Source organism: Bos javanicus, chromosome 21, assembly GCF_032452875.1.
Source record: "Bos javanicus breed banteng chromosome 21, ARS-OSU_banteng_1.0, whole genome shotgun sequence".
NCBI lineage: Eukaryota > Metazoa > Chordata > Mammalia > Artiodactyla > Bovidae > Bos > Bos javanicus.
This window is the reverse complement of record NC_083888.1, coordinates 20,864,243-20,884,591: the sequence shown is the minus strand read 5'-3', so window position 1 is coordinate 20,884,591 and position 20,349 is coordinate 20,864,243. Positions and strand designations below refer to the sequence as shown.

Below are 20,349 nucleotides of genomic sequence, written 5' to 3'. Positions count from 1 at the left end.
CTGAAGTGTGTTGCCATTTCCTTCTCCAGGGGAACTTCCCAACCCAGGGATCGAATCTGCGTGTCCCGGGTTCTTTACCGGCAGGGTTCTTTACCACTGAGCCTCCAGGGAAGCCATTAAACCCGTACAACCTCTCTGATTCGGACCCCGTTTTACAGAGTAAGAAGCTCAGAGAGGTTGAGGCACTTGCCCAAGCTCACACAGCGCGGATTCCAGCCTTGGTAGGTCAGTTGATCCGACACCCAAGCCCAGGCTCCTTCGTGACAGATCCCAAGAACCCCTCCCTCGGCCACTGTGAGGCCTCACCCGGGCAAAATGGGCAGCTCGGCACTTACACCACCCAGCCGCCTCTGGGGCCGTTTCCTTTTTCCTATTCTTGCTCTCTGGAAACGCATCCTATCGGAGCTGATCCTATGGGTTCTCTGAGCCTCGATTTCCCCTTTGTGGGTGTAGGGAGTAGGGGTCTCCCACTAGTAACAAGGACGAGGGAGAGAAAAGAGAAGACAGTGGCTCTCTCCCTCATCCCACCCCCACCTCCGGGCTAAGACCCCAGCCCGGTCCTCCCGGAAGCCCACTTCCCACCAAGCAAGGTCCTGCGGCAGGAATGGGGCTCGGCCCCTTTAAATCCCGCGCGGGAACGCCCGGGGCCGGGCCGCGCAGCCCGTGATCGGCCGTCGGGAATTGCCGGCCTCCGCGCGTCCTCCGGAAGCTTCCCCTCGCGCTGTCCCCAGCCCCGCGTGCCCACTCGGTTCGCCATCCCTCGAGGGCGCCGCGGCCGTGGGGAGGATGAGCCGCATCTATCAGGACAGCGCCCTCCGCAACAAGGCGGTGCGGAGCGCGCGGCTGCCGGGGGCCTGGGACCCTGCCGCTCACCAGCGGTAGGCTCCGCCCGCGTCTCTCCACCGCCTCCCGGCCCGGCCTCTGTCGGCTGGCGAGCATCTGCTTTGAATCCAGGCTCCCTGATTGCGCGCGGGGGTTGGGGTGGGGATGGCGCCACCGGGATGGTGTGCGGGTGGGAGGAAAGGCGGGGCTCGCCGAAGACCTCCGGGGCCTCGGGATCGTCTCTCACAGTGCTCCCCTCGGATCGCACCCCAGAGACACCGATCCGCGTGAAGCTCACGGACGGTCGGTCTCAACTCCTAAACGGGTCTCAAAAGGCGGTGCTTACTCACCTCCACCTTTGTCTTTACCCCGCCCCGGTGACTCCACGCACCGCCACTTGCCCTTGCCTTGTCTTCAGGCCTTTGCACAGCTCCAGAAGGACAGTGTCCTGCAGGGACGGGGACAGCGGGTGGGAGTTGGCCTGGAAGGGTTGGGGGAGCGCAAGGCCTGCCCGGAGGCCTGTTGGGTCGGGAGGGCCCAGCCCTGCCATTATGGACCCGGAGGTTATTAGAACGAATGGACCATTCCATTTGCAATGACAAAACCTAAAGAGTTTGAGCAAACTCCAGGAGATGGTGAAGGACAGGGAAGCCTGGCGCGCTGCAGTCCATGGGGTCGCCAAAGGTCGGACACGACTTTAACCACTGAACAACCAACCACCACCACCAAAGACTGAAGGGCTTAAGGGGGGTGGGTAGGGACAGGTAAGGTCCAGGGAGGTTTCATTTCATTCCCAGCCTTTCAGTTGCCCCCACCCCTCTTCCATTTCCATGGTTCCGAAGGCGGTAGTCCCTAGGTTCTGCTTTTATGAAAACTGGAATTGGGAAGAGAGGGTCCAGTTCCTCTCAGTGAGGGACCCTGTGACCTTGGGCTTCTCAGGAAACTTCTGAGTCTGGGTTTCTCCATTCTAAAAATGGATAAGAATGAGAACAGAAATAGGAAAGTGCTTTAAAACAGGTGAAAAGGGAAGATACTTTATAGCAGCTTAGACCTTAGAACCCCACCCCCAAATTTGGTTACCTAAAAAAGTAAAGTTCTTTATATTTTGTAAACGCTTAATAGTTTACAAAGCACTTTCGCAGTTTACAAGACACCTTCACGTAGGTAGTCGGATGTCACCCTCAAAGAAGCAAGTGAGGTGGTTGTTACTCGCATTTGGCGGATGTGAAGACTGAGGTTCTGGTTACAGTAACGCCCTGCAGGTGGCCATTGCACTTGTGGTTCTTTGCTGAGGACGACAGAACCAGTGAAGCCCTCATTCTCTCTCTTCCTCAGAGGAGATGGCGTCCTGCTGGAGGGAGAATTACTGGATGTATCCCGGCACAGCATCTTGGATGCCCACGGCAGGAAGGTGAGGATGTTTCCCAGGGGGCGCCCTCAGGGCACTGGCTTCAGGGTTCCCACCCACCAGGGTATCTCTCTCTGCTTGACTCTGCCAGTGCCAAGACTTGGGGTCCAGCTCTTTCCTTGTGAGGCTCACAGGGCAGGAAGAGGGTTGGCTGGGAGATTGGCAACCAAAAGGGGCCACGGATGGAAGGGATCAGTAGGGCTGTACTGGGTGGCAGACAGACCAGGGTTGGGGGTGGGGGGTGGGGACTGGGGTCTTGATGAGAAGACAGACCAGGCCCTAAACCAAGGGGTGTGTTGGGGCCAGGACTGGGAGGGCTGAGAGCAGGATGGGGTGAGGTCAGTGGTTCAGGACTCAAGCTGGGGGTCCTGAGTGGGCTGGAAGGCCCTCTGAAGAGGTCCTGTCTCCTGATGGAATAGAACTAGAATGCGGGGAACTTCTCTGGGTAGGCAGGATGAGTGGCTCTGGGCTGAGGGCCTGGCCCCTATCCTCTGGTCTGGTGGTTCCCATTGCTTCCAGACCTTGATGAACAAGGTCAGAGCAAAGTTACCTGCCTATACGGGTGCGAGGTGAACCGTGACCTTCCCCTTTGGGGTACCAGCTGTGTGGCTGGGAAATCATATGTACCTTGAGTTGTTTAGAGTTGAATTACTTTAGATGTACTGTTGGAGTCTGCTTTCAGAAGGAGCCCTGAAGCAACTCCATTTGCAGAGTGGTGAATATCTTAGCAGGGCTTTCGCATCTTTTTTTTTGTCCACTTATAGCTCGTTTTGCAGGGATCTTAGTTCCCTGACCAGGGATCAAACCCGGGTTCCCTGCAGTGGAAGTACGGAGTCCTAACCACTGTACCATCAGGGAATTCCCTTGCTCATCTTTTAATATCCCTGTGTGGCTGGGTGTTTTGGAATACTGGATTTTTATAAAGCAGGTCACCAGTGTGGACCTGGACATTCGTGTGTGCATGAGTGTGGAGCCCTGAGGTGGGAGGAGGGTTGCTGTGTTCTGGGCCTTTGTTTCCAGCTTGAATGTGAGGTCTACCTTGCTGATACCACCCGAGGCTTCAGCTCCCACGTCCATGCCCTTCTCTTCTTGTCCTCTCAGCCTCCTAGTGTCACGTCCTTTATCACCCCCTTCTCAGACGTCCATGGACACACCTGGCTGGCATTCACCATCCCCTACTAGCAAGGGTTTCTTTCCTGAGCACGAGTTCTGAAAAGCTTTTTGGAAGAAAAGCTATGACAAACATAGACAGCGTATTAAAAAGCAGAGACATCACTATGCTGACAAAGGTCCGCATCATCAAAGCTATGGTTTTTCCAGTAGTCGTGTATGGATGTGAGAGTTGGATTTTAAAGAAGGCTGAGTGCTGAAGAATTGATGCTTTCAAATTGTGGTGCTGGTGAAGACTCTTGAGAGTTCCCTGGACTGCAAGGAGATCAAACCAGTCAATCCTAAAGGAAATCAACCCTGAATATTCACTGGAAGGACTGATGTTCAAGCTGAAGCTCCATTACTTTGGCTACCTGATGTGAAGAGCCAACTCACTGGAAAAGACCCTACTCGCTGGAAAAGACCCTGATGCTGGGAAATACTGAGGGCAGGAGTAGAAGGGGGTGACAGGATGAGATGGTTAGATAGTATCACCGACTCAATGGACATGAGTTTGAGCAAACTCTGGGAGATGGTGAATGACAGGGAAGCCTGGTGTGTTGCAGTCCATGGGGCTGCAAAGAGTCAGACACAATTTAGCAACTGAACAAGTTCTGAATCTGTACCCCTCCCCCCTTCCAAATAACCCCAGAGGTACTGACCGACTTATCTCCTTGATCTCTAGAACTGAGCTCAGCAAGTTCCAGAGGCCTGTGGCTACCTGGAGCCAGTTTCTCACCCACACCCCTTGTGAACTGCCTCAGCTTCCAGCTCAGCACTAGTTTCAGGCCAGGAGATGCTTTGCTTCACCCTCCCTTCCTTAGCACGCGGGTCAGCAGGGTGAGCACCCCAGCCCGTAACCCCAGCCAGCCTGCCCAGCAGAGCCCAGCAGGACCTGATGTGGGGCTGGACTGCCCCGGCTGTCCTCTGCAGGCAGGGTGTTCTCCAGCCCCTCTCCAAACCTTCCTCCTCCTTGTTCCTAATGACAATCACTATATGCCCCCGACCACCAGCCTGCAAGCCTCCAGTCTCCTCCAGCTCTCCCCCAAGTGGGTAATGCTTGGCCCTGCAGGTTTCCTACCTTGACCATGTCACACCTCCCCTTCTATGTCCCCACATAGGCCCTTAGGAACTCAGCCTGTCCTGATTAAACCTTGTGCCCCCTCTCCTGCCTTCTGGCTGCAACCCAGCGCCGGTCCCTGCCCTGCAGCCTGCTGGTCTCCTGAAAGACATATGTCATAGTCTAGGTGCTGTTCAGAAACCTTTCAGGATTCCCTCTGGTCTGCCATGTAAAACCCAAACTCCAGATGCCAACTCAAGGCCTGTCTTATATCATCCCCCACGTGCTTCCGCAGCTCAGACTCCCCTGAGGCTTCCAAGGCCCCTCCGTTGTTCAGATGTCCACATGGGACCTTGACTTTTGTTTTCTGTGCCTGTCCAGGCCTTTAAAATCCTGCCTATACCCTTACTCGCACAGTTGCAGGTTTCTCCACACTATGAGGACTTGCCTTCCCTTTTTGTCCCAGGTGGTGGTTTCCTGTTCTTCAATCTCTAGTTTTTGTTTTGGATTATAGTGTTTATTTAAAATTTTCTTGATGTATAGTTGATTTACAACGTTGTCGTCTCCTGATTAGGACAGCTGGCAGACAGCATGTGTCGCACACTTCATGTTTACACTGTGGTTGCTCCTTTGTTATCTCTTGAATCCTTACAACATGCCTGAAAGTAGACCTCACGTTGTCTCCAGGCAACAGGGGAAACTGAGGCTAAGCGTCACATGCTGCAGGACCCACATATGTTGGAAGGGGAAAGTGGCAGCCCTCACTAGGAACTCCATCTCAGTGCCCTTTCTGTGGCGTCTCGGCTGCTACTACTCCTGCTTTGTGATATTTGGGGTCCTTGGGTTATGGTTTTCTATTCTTTCTGGCTCTGACCGAGTGGAAGCTGTGGGGTTGGGCTCTGAGCCTGCCCTCTCATGGATGTGTGGCCATGGTTCATCACGTGTGGCACATGCTGTACTCAACATGTGAATGAATGAATGATGATTATTGGGAGTGGGGGCCCTCTGGCCAGCTTGAATATCTTTTGGAGCCAAGGTGGGATTCTAGGGTAGAGAGTGAGGCTGGGGGGCTGCAGCCAGAGCACATGGGGAGTGTGTGCATTGTGGGGTGAAGGGAATGAACAGCCCCTCACTCTCTCTGCTTGGCCCCAGGAGCGCTACTACGTACTGTATATCCGGCCGAGTCGCATCCATCGCCGTAAGTTCGACCCCAAGGGAAACGAAATTGAGCCCAACTTCAGCGCCACCAGGAAGGTGAACACAGGCTTCCTCATGTCTTCTTACAGTAGGTGCCCTCTGCCCTTCCTGCCCCGGGGCCGTCCTACACTGGCCTTCCTTTGCCTCCAGAGGTCTCTTAGGCGCCACAAAGTGTCTTCTCAGCATGACTGAAGTCCGTGTCTGGTCTGAGGGACATCTGGCTGGGCTCTTCCTGCTCTCCATTCACGCAGAGGGTCCCCAGTGCCCTCCCTCAGTGCTGAGGGCCTGCTGCCTTCCCAGTGCCTCCTGTCTCCTGCAGTCTGGTGGAATCATTCTCCCCACCCCCAAGCTGAGATCAGCAGATTTGGGACTTCCAGGGTGGGCAGTGAGAGGTTGTTGGAACCCTGGCTGAGCCCCTGCGCTCTGCCCAGGCCAGGATAAGCAGGCCAGTAGAGAATCTGAGGACCATCCAAGTTTGCTGCTGGTTCCAGCAGACCCCATCCCAGCCAGGGGAGACCTCTGCCTGGTCCCTGGGAAGGCAGAATTGTGTGAAGGGCTTGAATCCTGCCTCCTCCATGGACTACTGTGTAACCTTGGGCAAATCACTTAACCTCTCTAAGCCCTAGCTTTCTCATTTGTAAATAGAGACAGTAAGAACACTGACGCCTGCTGAGGGTTTGCTGTGTGCTGGGCCTCATGCTAAGCACTTTATGTACATTAGCTCTTTCTTTTATACCTCATGTCAGTCCCATCAGGTAGGTACCGCGTTTCACCCTATTTATCAGGCACAGAGAGGTTAAGTAACTTGCCTGTGGTCACACAGCATGTAAAGCAGATGTGTACCAGGCAGCCTGGCTCCAGAGCCCTTACCCATAATCCTCTGCATGCGCTCCTTGATGAGCAGGGGCAGGATGGGAGCGCGGGTGTTTGTAAGCAGGTACAACAGTCAACCCTCAGCTGGCTTCTAAAGAGCCCTCCCAGAGTGCTTACTGTCACACTGGTAATGACCACCTCGTGCTGGTAGAAGCCCAGGGGGACAGCCGGCAGAGAGCATTTATCACACACTTCACGTTTACACTGCAGAGGTGGAAGCCAAGGGTGACTCGGACAGACTGACGCCTGAGGCGCTGAAGGGGCTGGTGAATAAGCCGGAGCTGCTTGCGCTGACAGAGAGCCTCACCCCCGCTGAGGCTGTGGCCTTCTGGATGCCTGAGTCAGAGGTGGAAGCCATGGAGCTCGAGCTCGGGGCTGGGGTACGGCTGAAAACTCGAGGCGACGGCCCCTTCCTGGGTGAGCAGTGCAGCCCTCGCTGTGGCCTGATGCCCCTGTATGGCCTGTGGGGGGGCTCCTGGCTTCCTGTCTGAGGGCCCCTCACCCCTCCTGCTTAGGGCTCACGGAGCAGGTCAGGTCCGGCCTCCCTGCAGACATGACCCCTTGAGATTGATTTCTCAGTTCTCTGGACAAGTGGCCTGGAGGCAACAGCCTGGACGTTCTGGATCCTGGGGTGCTGCTCAATCCTCTGGTTCCTGTGGGTGCCCTCTCCTATCTGGGGCCCCCGCCAGGGGCTCCCTGAGCACACTCAGGCCTAGAGGACCCCAGCAGAAGGGCCGGGCTCCACCAGGTTTCCACCACATGTAGAGAGGCCAGACAGTGTGAGGGAATTCTGAGGGAAAGGAAGGGAGTCTGAGGGAATTGTGAACTTCTTTCAGATTCATTAGCCAAACTCGAGGCTGGAACAGTGACCAAGTGTAATTTCGCTGGCGATGGGAAGACGGGAGCATCCTGGACAGACAACATCATGGCCCAGAAGTCTTCGGAGGGGGCTGCAAGCGAGACCCGCGAGCAGGGGGACGGCGCGGCGGACGAGGAGTGGGTAGGTCCAGGGTGTGGGCCTGGCGCTGGTGTGGTTTCTCTCCTGGCGGGAGTTTTGTATGGACTGGTTGCAGTTGGGTGGTAGCAGAAAGAGACAGCAACTTAACTTTACTCCCAGCTTTGGTGGACTTCCTGAGTGTGAGCCTGATGAAAAGTCCCTCAAGACATGAAGGGACCTTTCTTCCTGGTGGGCCTGAACTGTGCCAATCAACACGAGAGCCCCACAGATTTATAAGAGCAAAGGACAGGACAAAGGGAGCGCAGAGGGGAACCAAGGAGACTTAATGCCAGGAAGGCTCCAGACATTTCCACTTCACGTGAGTACATTAGCCGTGTCGAGCCGCTGAATGAACATTTCCCCCCACTCTGTTCTGGGCTTCCTGCCCAGAGTGGCTGGAAAATGGCTGACTTGGACCTTAATAGCTTTTTTGGCTCAAAGGTCAGCCCCCTAGTTGATCCTCAACCGATTCACAGTTGATTTGGTTTTTTGAGCTGCATTTCACCCGAAGATTTGAATTGGTGTCAAAAGACTCCCAAATTGAACATTTAAAACCAAGTCTCAAAAAAACGGGCTGTCTATCTAGCTGATGAAGTGAAGACATTAGCCAGAGAAAACAGGGGCAGATAGAGGAAATGGATTGTCTTTTGTCTTAATAAAGCGAGTCTTTGACTATAAAACAATGGGAATTGCCAGGCTGGCTCCCTGGGCCAACGCTAATGAGATGAGGCCAAGGCAGGCAACTGAGGGCCCGACCGGTACCACTGGAGCGAACCCTTGTTTGATGACAATAGAAGACGTTTATGAAATACACTCTGTTTATCTCTCTTTACCTCTAGGACGACTGAGGTCAGGGAGAGATGGGGTACCTCCCGGACCCACCGGCACCACTGAGCATTTCTTCCATCAACTTTCACTCTGGAGCTCAAGGGAGCAGGTCCACCAAGCCTTACTTGATTCTTCCTTATGGCCGCCATGGAATATAGTCTTCAAACAAGCTCTGCTAAAATCAAATCTAAGACCCCGATGTTAGCCGTGGGGCGCCAGGCTGTGGCTCGTGGAGGGTCACTCCCTGGCTGTGAGTCTAGCCTTCCCCAGATTTTCATGGTAGCCCTTGCCCTGAGCAGCAGGCTTGTTTGTGAAGGCAGGCAGGGGGGTGAGTCCCCCTAGGGCAGTCAGAAGATCTGGAGTTGCTGCAGAATTGGGGGGAATCCCTCATCTGTACGCAGAGTGGCTCCAAGGAGAAGTTACTGGGGCCTCCTCCTTCTGTCCTTCTATTTCCTGCTTTCCTCCTGCAGCTGCCCTCCTCCCCAGTATTCTGTGTTGGGGGCCTCTGCCTTCTTGCTCAAGCCTGCTCTTCCCTCGTGCCCTTCTCAGCCCCCAGAACTGCCAGTTCTTTTTCTTCCTCTGGTTCTCTGCTACATTGGGGGTTCCTGTCTCCTGACCTCCCTTGGCTGTTTTCCTGGGGATGCTCTTTTTACCGAGGCTGAGCTCGTTCATAGGCACGGCCAGCTCATCTCCTTCTCACTGACTCCCTCTGCCAGGCCGCAGAACACATTTTGGATAACACCTTTCTTTCTTGTTTTGTACCTTGAGAATTTTTTATGAATGAGTAAAATTTCAGGAAAGGATTCCTCTACACTGACTATTTTATTATTAGGTATAAACTGAGCTGCTGCTGCTAAGTCATTTCAGTCATGTCCGACTTTATGCGACCCCATAGATGGCAGCCCACCAGGCTCCCCAGTCCTTGGGATTCTCCAGGCAAGAACACTAGAGTGGGTTTCCATGTCCTTCTCCAATGCTTGAAAGTGAAGTCGCTCAGTCGTGTCCGACTCTTAGTGACCCCATGGACTGCAGCCCACCAGGCTTCTCCATCCATGAGATTTTCCAGGCAAGAGTACTGGAGTGGGGTGCCATTGTCTTCTCTGATAAACTGAGCAACCTCCCTATAAGAAGACAGCCATATCTTTTTTTTTTTTTTTGGCCACACCACGCAGCATGTGGGATCTTAGTGCCCCCACCAGGGATCGAACCCACGTCCTCTGCATTGGGAACTCAGAGTTTTAACCACTGGACCATCAGGGGAAGTCCCAAAAGCCCTATGCTTTTGATCATGAACATTATCTTGCAGGGTAATGTGCCCATATCCACATCAATGAAGAGAACAGGTGTTGAAATCTACATATCCTAAGAATGGGTAGGGACTTAGAATGTAGATCCTGCTTGCCTCAGGGAAAGGGGGGTGGTGGTAAACTAACGAAGTCCCCTAATGGGCCAAACACAACACTAGATGCTTTCCGTGATGATAATTATAGTCACTGACTGCGGAGGGCCTCTTGGTTCTAGTACTTGTGCCAAGCATTTGCAGTGTTTTACTTGTTACAACCATCCCAAGAGGCACAGGTGATTATTATCTCCATTTTTTTTTTCAGATGGTTTTCATGGTTGAGATCCCAGCATGTATTATCATGGTTCAAACTGTCATTTGCCTTCCCGTATATTTGAGCCTGGGCTCAACAGTATGGCTGTGAGGCTTGGGATTAATACTTCATTTAGACTGACCGAAGTTACAGGTGGCTGGAGCGCTCATGAGTCTCTTCTGTTCTTGCCGCCCTTGTCTCGGTTCACATCTTTTTCTCTCATTGCGGCTACTCTAGAAGCTGCTTCCCTAGTGTCCTGTGCCTGAATGGGGCTGGCTCACCATTGAGCATGCTGGGACCTCAAGCACGTGGTGGCCAGGGAGGGCTTAAACAGGAGGAGGACTGGGTACACTGACTTGGGGAGAGGCACCCAGGGAGGGCACCCTGCTGCCCAAAGGGTAGGGTAAGCTCCTGTGGGCAGGCCACCATCCTAAATAAGCAGGCACAGTGTGTCAATCGGGAAGCCGGGGGCAACAGCTAGGTTCCGGGATCTCAGCAGGTTGGGGAGGGGCTCCTGGAGGAAAAGGCTATCATGGCTGGAGCTCAGAGAGTGATGGGAGTGGAACTGCGTTGGAGGTGAGGCTGGAGGTCAGGCATGGCATCTTCAGCATGTTAAGTGTTGATGTTTTGGGACATTATCCTTAATATCTTGGAAGCCAGTGATCCCAGGGAGAGTAATATGATCTTATTTGTATATTTCAAAGATTGCTTGACTGCAGAGAAACTGAAGGCAATGAGCCCAATAGGAGACTGCTGCTGTGGTGGGGGTGAGAGCCTAGAGTGATCTGGTCTATAGCAGCGGCAGAGGAGATGGAAAAATATTCAGGCAGGCAGGTGGAAAGGGACTTTCCAGCAAGAGAATAGGACCTACAAAGCCATGGAGATAGGGGAGTGGCCTGACCTTGGATATACAATTTCTGTACATGGTTACTGCAATATTATACCAACACATAAAATTTGATAATCCTTTTTCAACTGATGTTATATAACCATTGTCTATATTGCCACATAGTCTTCATACATTGTTTTTAAGATTGATTAACCTTAATGAAGATGCCCTGGAGGAGGTCATGGCTACCCACTCCAGTATTCTTGCCTGGAGAATCTTACGGACAGAGGAGCCTGGACAGGACTGAAGCAACTAAGCAGCAGCAGCAGCCTTAATAGTTCTGTCATTTTCCAAAATTTGGGTAATTAATTGATCCCTATTTGGAGCTATGTCAAAAACAATTTTAAGTTACATAGTTCTCTCACCTGCCTGCCCCTCCCCCTTGACTATATTTTGGGGGTAATTTCCTTAGGGATGGATTCCCAGGAGACAGATTACTGGAAATCTAGGGATTCTTTGTAAAGATCTTGTCATATTGCCAGATTGCTTTACTAAATTATCTCACCGGCAAGGCAGAAAAGGACTTATTTTCATGCTACTCTTGCCAGATTTGGATGTGATAATATTTTAAAAATGGATATTGATAAGGTGAAAATAATATTTTAACTTTAAAGTTAATACTTTAATTTTAATTAGCCTTTTCCCCCATTAATAGTGAGCTTAAATATTTTTTTCATCTTTGTTTCCTAGATGTATATCCTTGTTTGTTATTCAGTACCTTTGCCTATTTATTACTGAGGGCGAAGGTCTTTTGGGTTGGTCAGTTATATTTTAAATATAACCATTTTCCATATTTAAAAAACTTTTCCATTAAAAAATTGATTTACAGACATAAAAATTTTATATATTAGTAGCTATGCTGTTGCTAAGTCATGTCTGATTCTTTTTGACCTCATGGACTGTAGCCCGCCAGGCTCCTCTGTCCATGGAATTTCCCAGGCAAGAATACTGGAGTGGATTGCCATCTTTTCCCCCAGGGCATCTTCCCCACCCAGGGATCAAACCTGCCTCTCCTGCTTGGCAGGTGGATTCTTAACCACTGAGCCACCACGCAAGCCCTTTTGTGTATATACTTCTAGTCTTTTACAAAGTACAGTGTCCCTGTACATACTTCGTGTAATCTTTCCACTCACAGCTATGCCATGAACATTTCCCTAGACATAAACCTTTCACAACATGATTTTTTATAACTTTAATATTTCTCGTATGCACGTGGATCAATGCATTTAACCAATTTCTCATTTTGGAATAATGAGTTGTTGCTTCCCATTTCCCCCGAAATAAGACTACTGAGATGCACGTTCCTGAGGGTAAATCTTTTCACACATCCACAGTCGTTTTATTATAAGTTCTAAACTGCAAATGCTGGGTCTAATGTTCAATATATTTTAAAGGCTTTTTTATACGTATTGTCAACAGTCCTTTGGGCAGGTAATTCCCATTTGCAGCTCTATCTGCAATATAAGGACGTGCTCCACTCACCCCCACTAAGGTATTAAAAGAAAATACAAACCCTACCAATGTGGGGTCGCAGGTACCTTTTAAAAGGAATTGCATTAAAGATCCCTTAATTCCACCATTCGCTATCTACCATGGAGAGACAGCCCTTTTGCACGAGGAGGACTTTTGCACGAGGAGGCACATATGTAATTCACTACAGCACTGCTTGTAATACCAAAAAGTAAAGATGTTCCCTAATGTTCGGAACGCTCTGCAGTGTCAAGCGAAAAGCATGACCGTGTGTGTTGACGCAGACCCAGATAAAAAGAGGCGCCCGCGCGTCTTCAACCGCGCTTCAAAAGAGCGCGGCTGCTTTTGCGGTTTCTGCTTCTCCATCCCATCCTTTTCCGACTGGCTCGGCTTTGCGCAGGGCCGGGATTCTGCGGCAAGCAGTCGTTCTAGACAAAGGGCAGAGAGCCGCGTTCGCGCCCTGGCCAGACCCTAAGTGGGCAACCGACGCCGGCCAAGGTGACGGCCCTCCCCAAATTCGGTGTTCGCAGGAGCCTTTCCCCGCCAGCCAGCCTCCCATCCTAAAGAGCCTTCCTCCAAGGCTTGCCGGGAAGCCGGACTCTTCGTGGTCAGGTCCCTGGGCGCCGGGACATGTTTCCGGGGACCACTCTCAGCAGCGCACCAGCCGGAAGAGTCCTTGTTGTGGCGGAAGGAGAGGCTCCTCTGGAAGCAGCCGGTGGTGAAAGGAGCGTGGCGGGCAAAGATGATTCAGGCGATTCTGGTTTTCAATAACCACGGGAAGCCGCGGCTGGTCCGCTTCTACCAGCGTTTCGTGAGTGCGCAGCTTCGTCACATCCTTTCAGGGCGCCTGCGCCGCCTTCCCTTTTTTGGGGCCGTACGGCGCTCGCGGGCAGCGGCCGCTGACCTCGGGGTCCAGCAACATGAGTGACCCCAGACTCAGCCTTCCGCGGACGGCAAGTCCCGGAAGGACTCTTCCAGTCTCAGGCCTTGGGTCCCACGCCCCGCTTCACCGGCTCTTCCCTCCCTCTTCCTGGACCCCGACATTTCTGTGCTATTCTGTGACACTTCTCCTAGAGTCTCGGGGCACTTTAAATGATGGTGGGGATGTGCCTCCTTGACGGCTTGAACGAAGTCTTATTAATCTTGCTGGTCGCTAAACGGAGTTTCCTGAGGAGGAAGAAATATGCAGCCTTTTAATGGTTTTGCTTTAGCCAGAGGATTTGAAAAATGCTTTCTTGGAATTATTTTACTTCAGTGTAGGCTAGGAGTGCCCAGGGACTAGACAGCCTTCATTCTGTAGAATTGAAGAAAGTTTCAAAGTGGGAAATATTGAGAAATTATAAATGCTGCCGCGTGGGGGCTCAGTGAGTGAGAATGCGAGTTATCACTCACGAATTTTCCAAAGACGTTCCTCTGAAAAAATAAGCATCATCATTTGCCTCCTGCACCCCGACGTTTTATTTCTTCGTGGCTAGGTTTCAAAATGTTACGTATATAATTGGTGGACTGAGAAAACCATAAAGGGGAAAGTGTCAGAAAACTTAAATTCAGGCCTCAGCAACACCTTCTTTTTTAAACCCTTGTGTCAAGTTAACAAACCTCTTTCAGACTTTATTTCCTCTTGTTAAATAGAATGAATAGAAATGAGAGAAATTTTCGGGGGGTACCTTTTAAATAGACTTGTATAGCTTGGTTACATTTTATTAAATCATACCGATTTATATTAACATTCAGTAACTATTCCGTTTGCATTTGTGTGTCAGTTTTTCTCAGGTTTTTAAAAGTGTTATTGTGATATGTTACATACCTACAGTTCACCTTTTAAAAATATACAGTGGAATGGTTTTTACTACTTTAAAAGTTATGCAACCATCACCACAATTTTAGAATATTTTCATTATCCCCAAAAGGAATCCCTACCCATTAGCAATTACTCTGTATTTCCTCAATTCCCCTAGTCTTAGGCAACCAATATCTATTTTCTCTCTCTCTAAATTTGCCTGTTCTGGACTTTTACGTAAAATGGGATCATACAATATGTGGTCTTTTATTACTGACTTCTTTCTTTTAGTATAATGTTTTCAAGGTTCATCCATGTTGTAGTGTTACCAGTTCTTTATTCCTTTATATTGCCAAGTTACATTCCATAGATAGGTTTCCCAGGTGTTGCTAGTGATAAAGAACCTGCGTGCCGATGCAGGGGACATAAAAGACCTAGGTTCAATGGCTGAGTGGGGAAGATCCCCTGGAGGAGGAAATGGCAACCCACTCCAGTATTCTTGCCTGGAGAATCCCATGGACAGAGGAGCCTGGTGGGCTACTGTCCACAGGGTTGTAATGAGACGCTAGTAAAGTGACTTGGCACATATCCCATTGAGTGGATCTATCACATTTTGATTATCCATTCATTAGATGCTATTTCTACCTCTGGCTCCTGTGAATAATGCTGCTACAAACATTCATGTACAAGCTTTTTGTGTGAGTGTGTATTTACATTTCTCTTGGGTATGTATCTCGGAGTAGAATTGCTGAGTCACGTAGTGACTTTGTAGTTGTCATTCGGATGAACTGCCAAACTGCTTTCTAAAGTGGCTATGCCATTTTACATTCCTATCAACAATATATAAGCAATACAGCTTGGGACTTCTCTGATGGTCCAGAGGTTGAGAATCCACCTTCCAATGGAGGGGACTCCTTGATTGGGGATCTAAGATCCCATGTGCCCTGGGGCAACTAAGCCCATGCCGCAGCTACTGAGCCTGTGGGCTTCCCTGGTGGCTCAGACGGTAAAGCGTCTGTCTACAGTGCGGGAGACCTGGGTTGGGAAGATCCGCTGGAGAAGGAAATGGCAATCCACTCCCGTACTCTTGCCTGGAAAATCCCATGGACAGAGGAGCCTGGTAGGCTACAGACCATGCGGTCGCAAAGAGTCGGACACGACTGAGCAACTTCACTTTCCTTTTCTTTTGTGTGCTGCAACTAAGACTCAAAGCAGCCAAAAATAAATATTTTTTAAATTCTAATTTTTCTACCTCTCTGTCAACATTTTCTATTATCTTTTTGATTAAAGACATTTTAGTAAGTATTAAGTGGATTCTCCTTGTGGTTTTGGTTTTTTTCTAATGACTGATTTTTTTCCTGCCCTTACTGACATTTGTATATCTTTGAAGAGAGGAGGATTTTTAAGAACTAAATTAGCTCCTTAGTGAAAATAACCTTGGAAACTGCAAAGTACTAAAAGATATGAGGGATTATGAAAATCACTGAGAGATGTAAGCAGTTGGTAATTTGCTGTTTTGTTGAATTAGAAATTAGGTAGCCTCAGCATTTCACACTGCTTACCCACTGACTACCATCACTTCCCGGTAGAGTCAGATAAAAGGCTTTAGTTTTCAAGTTTTCTTTCAGTTTAAAAATGCTAGTGCTTAGCATGTTTTGTATTTCTGGGTACCCAGAGTTAAGCCTTTACAGCATCCTGGCATCTTTGAACTTTATGAGTTCTTTAAAATGGGAACCAGAAAATAGTGATTGATTTACTTAAACTTACAGTGTCCAGTTATTAGCAAGTTTTATTATTCATCCATTCATTAAATGTGGAGAGCCACTGTGTACCTGTGTAAGTCAAAGTTTTGAAACATAATTGCTCCACAATGATGTTTTTCCTCTTTTTTCTTCTGTTTCTTTTAAATAACCACTTCTAGCCTAAATTCAGTGCTGTGGAGGGAAAGGGGTTAATGTTACTTGAGTTTATTTTCTAACTCTGAGGGTGAGTCCAGTCTGACAGTTTTCTTAAGCTTTGCTACTCAAAATGGTTCTCAGATCAGCAGCGTTCTTATTACCTGGAAACTTGTTAGAACTTCAGTCTCAGGACCTACCCCAGACCTACAAAATTAGCCTGCATTTTAACAGTATTTCCAGGTGAATCATTATTCAAACTCACTGGGTGGTTGTTGCTTTTTTTTGGCTGAGACACCTCGCTTGAGATATCTTAGTTTCCCTGCCAGAGACTGAACCTGTGTCCTTGGCAGTGAAAGCGCAGAGTCCTAACCATTGGACCACTGGGAAAATCCCATTATACATTGAGATTTGAGAGCACTGGTTTATAGCTTTTAATTACTTTTGTCTCTTTTTTTTTTTGACCAAGAGACACATGGGATCTTAGTTCCCTAACAAGGGATTTGAATCCACACCCCTAGCAGTGGAAGTGCAGAGTCTTAACCACAAGACTGCCAGGGAAGTCCCTGTTTTTGTTTTAATAACTGATTTCTCCCTCTCCATATCCTTTTTTTTTTAAACATACTTAATATGAACCTCATATATATAAATAGAAATCAAATGTGGGTCATCAAGAGATCCCATCACATTTGAGCTTTCTGGTGTGTAGTAAGTGAATAGTAAGTGAAAAAAGGTATTTATAGATCTGCAATTGTTCAAGATTCAAATCTCTCAATAGAATATTTTCTGCTTTCTCAGTAGTACTTTGTTGGTCACACAGCATCTTATGTATAATGTCTGTATTACCGGTATTCAGTTCAGTTCAGTTGCTCAGTTTCCAACTCTTTGCAACCCCATGGACTGCAGCACGCCAGCCTTCCCTGTCCATCACCAGCTCCCAGAGCTTGCTCAAATTCATGTCCATCAAGTCGGTGATGCCATCCAACCATCTCATCCTCTCTCGTCCCTTTCTCCTGCCTTCAGTCTTTCCCAGCATCAGGGTCTTTTCCAGTGAGTCAGTTCTTCGCATCAGGTGGCCAAAGTATTGGAGTTTCAGCTTCAGCATCAGTCCTTCCAATGAATATTCAGGACTGATTTCCTTTAGGATTGACTGATTTGATCTCCTTGCGGTCCAAGGGACTCTCATGCAGGTTTTTAAAACATGTACATGACTACATCTTGACTTCCTTACAGTGGTAGATCTATTGACATTTGTTATTTGTCCTGGCATAGATGTTTTCTAGGGTAATATAAAATATTTCAGGACTGTGCCTTCTAGGTATTTTTTAACCTTGTATGAGAATTCTTTGACGCTGTATGAGAAATATCAGCTCACCTAGCAGGACAGTAATGGTTAGGGACTAGATATCTAGGTTAATATACCTTATTTTATTTCCTGTAACAGAGCCTTTTCCATTTGCTATAGATTCTCCTTTTATTTTTACCTCCACTCATCATTTCTGTCTTTTCAGGAAACTGGTACCAAATGTTCAGATCATTCCTGTTTGGAAGGGGTATAGTTTTTCAGGCTTTCCCACTGACTCACTTTATTTCTTTTATTCCATAGCCAGAAGAAATTCAGCAGCAGATTGTTCGAGAGACCTTTCATCTAGTTCTCAAGCGGGATGACAACATCTGTAACTTCTTGGAGGGTGGAAGGTAAATCATCAGTTTTCTCCGCATATATCCACTTTCGGGTGGCCTTCATCATGCCATTATTGCTTCTTCACGCAGTGCTTAAGTGTCGGGCAAGTATCTGATGCAGTTGATCTGAGCTGAGCATAGTCTGCTCAGGGAGAGACTCAGCTCTGTTTGGGAAGCTATTAAATGATTGTGCTTCAGATATTTAAATGTTTGGTTCCTGGGAGAATGCTGCTGCTAAGTCACTTCAGTCATGTCCAACTCTGTGCGACCCCATAGATGGTGGCCCACCAGGCTCCCCCATCCCTGGGATTCTCCAGGCAAGAATACTGGAGTGGGTTGCCATTTCCTTCTCCAATGCATGAAAGTGAAAAGCGAAAGTGAAGTCGCTCAGTCGTGTCCGACTCTTAGCGACCCCATGGACTGCAGCCTACCAGGCTCCTCCGTCCATGGGATTTTCCAGGCAAGAGTACTGGAGTGGGGTGCCATCACCTTCTCTGTCCTGGAAGGATGGGTAGAAGAAAAAATGAAGTAAAATGGCTTTAGGCACCTCTGCCAAATTTGGTTGCCCTTCACCTGGTAGAAATGGCTTATTGTTTGGCCTACCCTCCTCCTTTGTTTTGGGCCCATTTTCATTCCTTGGCACAGAGCTTCTCTTTGATATGTTCAATTCCAATACAAGCTTTTAAATGTTTCCCATCCTCCGCAGTTTGATTGGTGGCTCTGACTACAAACTGATTTATCGGCATTATGCTACCCTCTACTTTGTATTTTGTGTGGATTCCTCAGAGAGTGAACTTGGGATCTTGGACCTCATCCAGGTATGTGTAGCAGGTAATGATGGTAGCCACTTCAGAAAGTTTGGTCTGGATTTTTAGTAGCTAAAAATCTGTAGTAGCTAAAAATTTTTGATCTGTATGTAGATCCTAATTTAGTCAGTCTCTTTATTGATACTGGTAAACATTGCTGCATGTCCACCAGGTGGTGCTCTGAGAAAGCGCCTTAGCAACCCTCGACCATTCTTAGCGCTTTTAGGTTCTCTGCTTCTCCAGCTCTCACTGCCCTTGGCTTTCTTATGAGTCTGACACCAATTCCTATATGTATACTCCCCCCACCCCACACCTGAAGCAAGTAACTCAGTTCTCCATGGACACTCACCAGGGGTCCCACAAATTTACTCAGCTCTGACACTTATCTACCCAAAGATGGACACCGATGTCAGGTCCGAGTTGTCTGTCGCCTGTGCATTTGACTGACAGCCTGTAGATTGACTACGCCCAAGATTGCCTCCTCGCATGATTTCCTCCTCAGGTTCAGTTGATTTGCTAGAGTGGCTCACAGAACTTTATAGAGAAACATTTTACTCTGCTAGCTTAATGTGAAAGGATATAACTTAGGAACAGTCAGATGGAAGAGATGCATAGCACAAGGCAGGGGAAAAGGGCGTGGAGCTTCTGTGCCCTCTCCAGGGGTGCCACTCTCCTCAGATCTCCACTGTTACTAACATAGAAACTCTCTGAAACCTATCCCTTTTGGGTTTTATGGAGGCCTCTTTACATAGGCAGGATTGATTGAGTCATTGCCTGAGGCTGCATCCCCTCTTCCCTCCCAGAGATCAGTAAGTGGGACTCAAAGTTCCCAGTCATACAGTAGGTTCCCATGGCAACCAGCCCCCATTCTTTGGTGCTTTCCAGAAGTTAACCTTATTAGCAGAATAAGACAACCCTATCACTTTGGAAATTCCAAGGTTTTTAGGAGCCAGCAACAAGGATGAATACCAAATATTTGTCATTATAAATTATACTATCATGTCATGTTTTGAAATATTTTTTTAAGTATCAAACTAAATGATATTTTAAAATACATACTTTATATTTTCACTTGTAATTCTAGCCTGAAACAAAGGAACTTGATGTTTTATCTAATAAGTACAGTCTTGACATAGGTAAACATGATTTTTTAAGGCTTCTTGAAAATTAGAAATGGCTTACAGATTTGTTTTCATTACTTTCATGGAAATTGAGGTATGGGGGACCCTATACTGGGAACCATTAATTAGGACAATAATGGGTACAATATCATGTACCCATTATTTGTTACATGATATTCTAGATAGACTTTGTGTGACTTTAACAAGTCACTTAAGTTGAAAGCACTCAAAAAGAGCATGTGTAAAACCTAATAACACCAATTATAGAAAACTCTAGCTATAAAATACAAACTTTACTTGTTTACAACTATATTTTATTAAGATAAAATTAAAGAAGCTAAATTTAATAAACTTTAGGATAAAGAAATGGAAATTTTGAATGTGTATTTTTATTTTACATATACTATACTCTTCCAAAAAGTTATATTCTTGGATATAGTAACTTTTCATTTTATTTATATATTTTACCCATTCACATTCAGAAAATGATTTAGTAGTAGTTTAAAAATTTCATGTATCATATTCACTTATCATATGTAAAAGTATAAATAAATACTGGAAACAGCCAAAAAAGACTCATCTCTGTGGTAATTTTAAATGCTTTCTTAACACCTGAGTCAGATTGGATATTGAGAGTCAATGTGGGATAACAGAAAGAGCTCAAGATCTAGAATCAGAAAACCTAGGTGTGAGTCATGGATCCCCCATCTGGTATAGAAATCTTAGGTTGTTAGGATGGAAACAGACTTGCAGAGAACAAATGGATGTTTGTCAGG

The 20,349-nt window shown here is 48.0% G+C and overlaps 2 protein-coding genes and 1 non-coding gene across 8 annotated transcripts in view; 2 read left to right on the top strand and 1 right to left on the bottom strand.

Moving 5' to 3' along the window:
- Positions 1-206: 206 nt before the first annotated feature.
- Positions 207-9,137, top strand: ARPIN (actin related protein 2/3 complex inhibitor). 5 transcript variants are annotated; one of them, XM_061394456.1, is made up of 7 exons: positions 207-225; positions 2,158-2,233; positions 3,571-3,859; positions 5,592-5,724; positions 6,720-6,926; positions 7,346-7,509; positions 8,346-9,137. In XM_061394456.1, exons 3-7 carry the CDS (start codon positions 3,857-3,859, stop codon positions 8,352-8,354), a joined length of 516 nt encoding a protein of 171 aa, XP_061250440.1. In that variant the 5' UTR covers positions 207-225; positions 2,158-2,233; positions 3,571-3,856; the 3' UTR covers positions 8,355-9,137. The 5 variants fall into 5 exon arrangements, with proteins under 5 accessions (XP_061250440.1, XP_061250441.1, XP_061250438.1 ...); XM_061394457.1 differs by lacking the exons at positions 207-225; positions 3,571-3,859 and adding exons at positions 657-878; positions 4,065-4,219; XM_061394454.1 differs by lacking the exons at positions 207-225; positions 3,571-3,859 and adding an exon at positions 670-878.
- TRNAG-UCC (transfer RNA glycine (anticodon UCC)) lies at positions 3,016-3,088 on the bottom strand. The gene has a single exon. It is a non-coding gene; the product is annotated as a tRNA-Gly (tRNA).
- Positions 9,138-12,946: 3,809 nt separating the features above from the next.
- Positions 12,947-20,349, top strand: part of AP3S2 (adaptor related protein complex 3 subunit sigma 2) — a 41,154-nt gene continuing 33,751 nt past the window's right edge. Inside the window, exons 1-3 of one of the 2 annotated variants that reach the window (XM_061394460.1) lie at positions 12,947-13,099; positions 17,570-17,661; positions 18,353-18,464. In XM_061394460.1, the coding sequence (XP_061250444.1) occupies positions 13,031-13,099; positions 17,570-17,661; positions 18,353-18,464 (273 nt within the window). In that variant the 5' untranslated portion in view covers positions 12,947-13,030. The remainder of the gene's footprint in view (positions 13,100-17,569; positions 17,662-18,352; positions 18,465-20,349) is intronic. The other variant, XM_061394459.1, reaches the window with a different exon arrangement.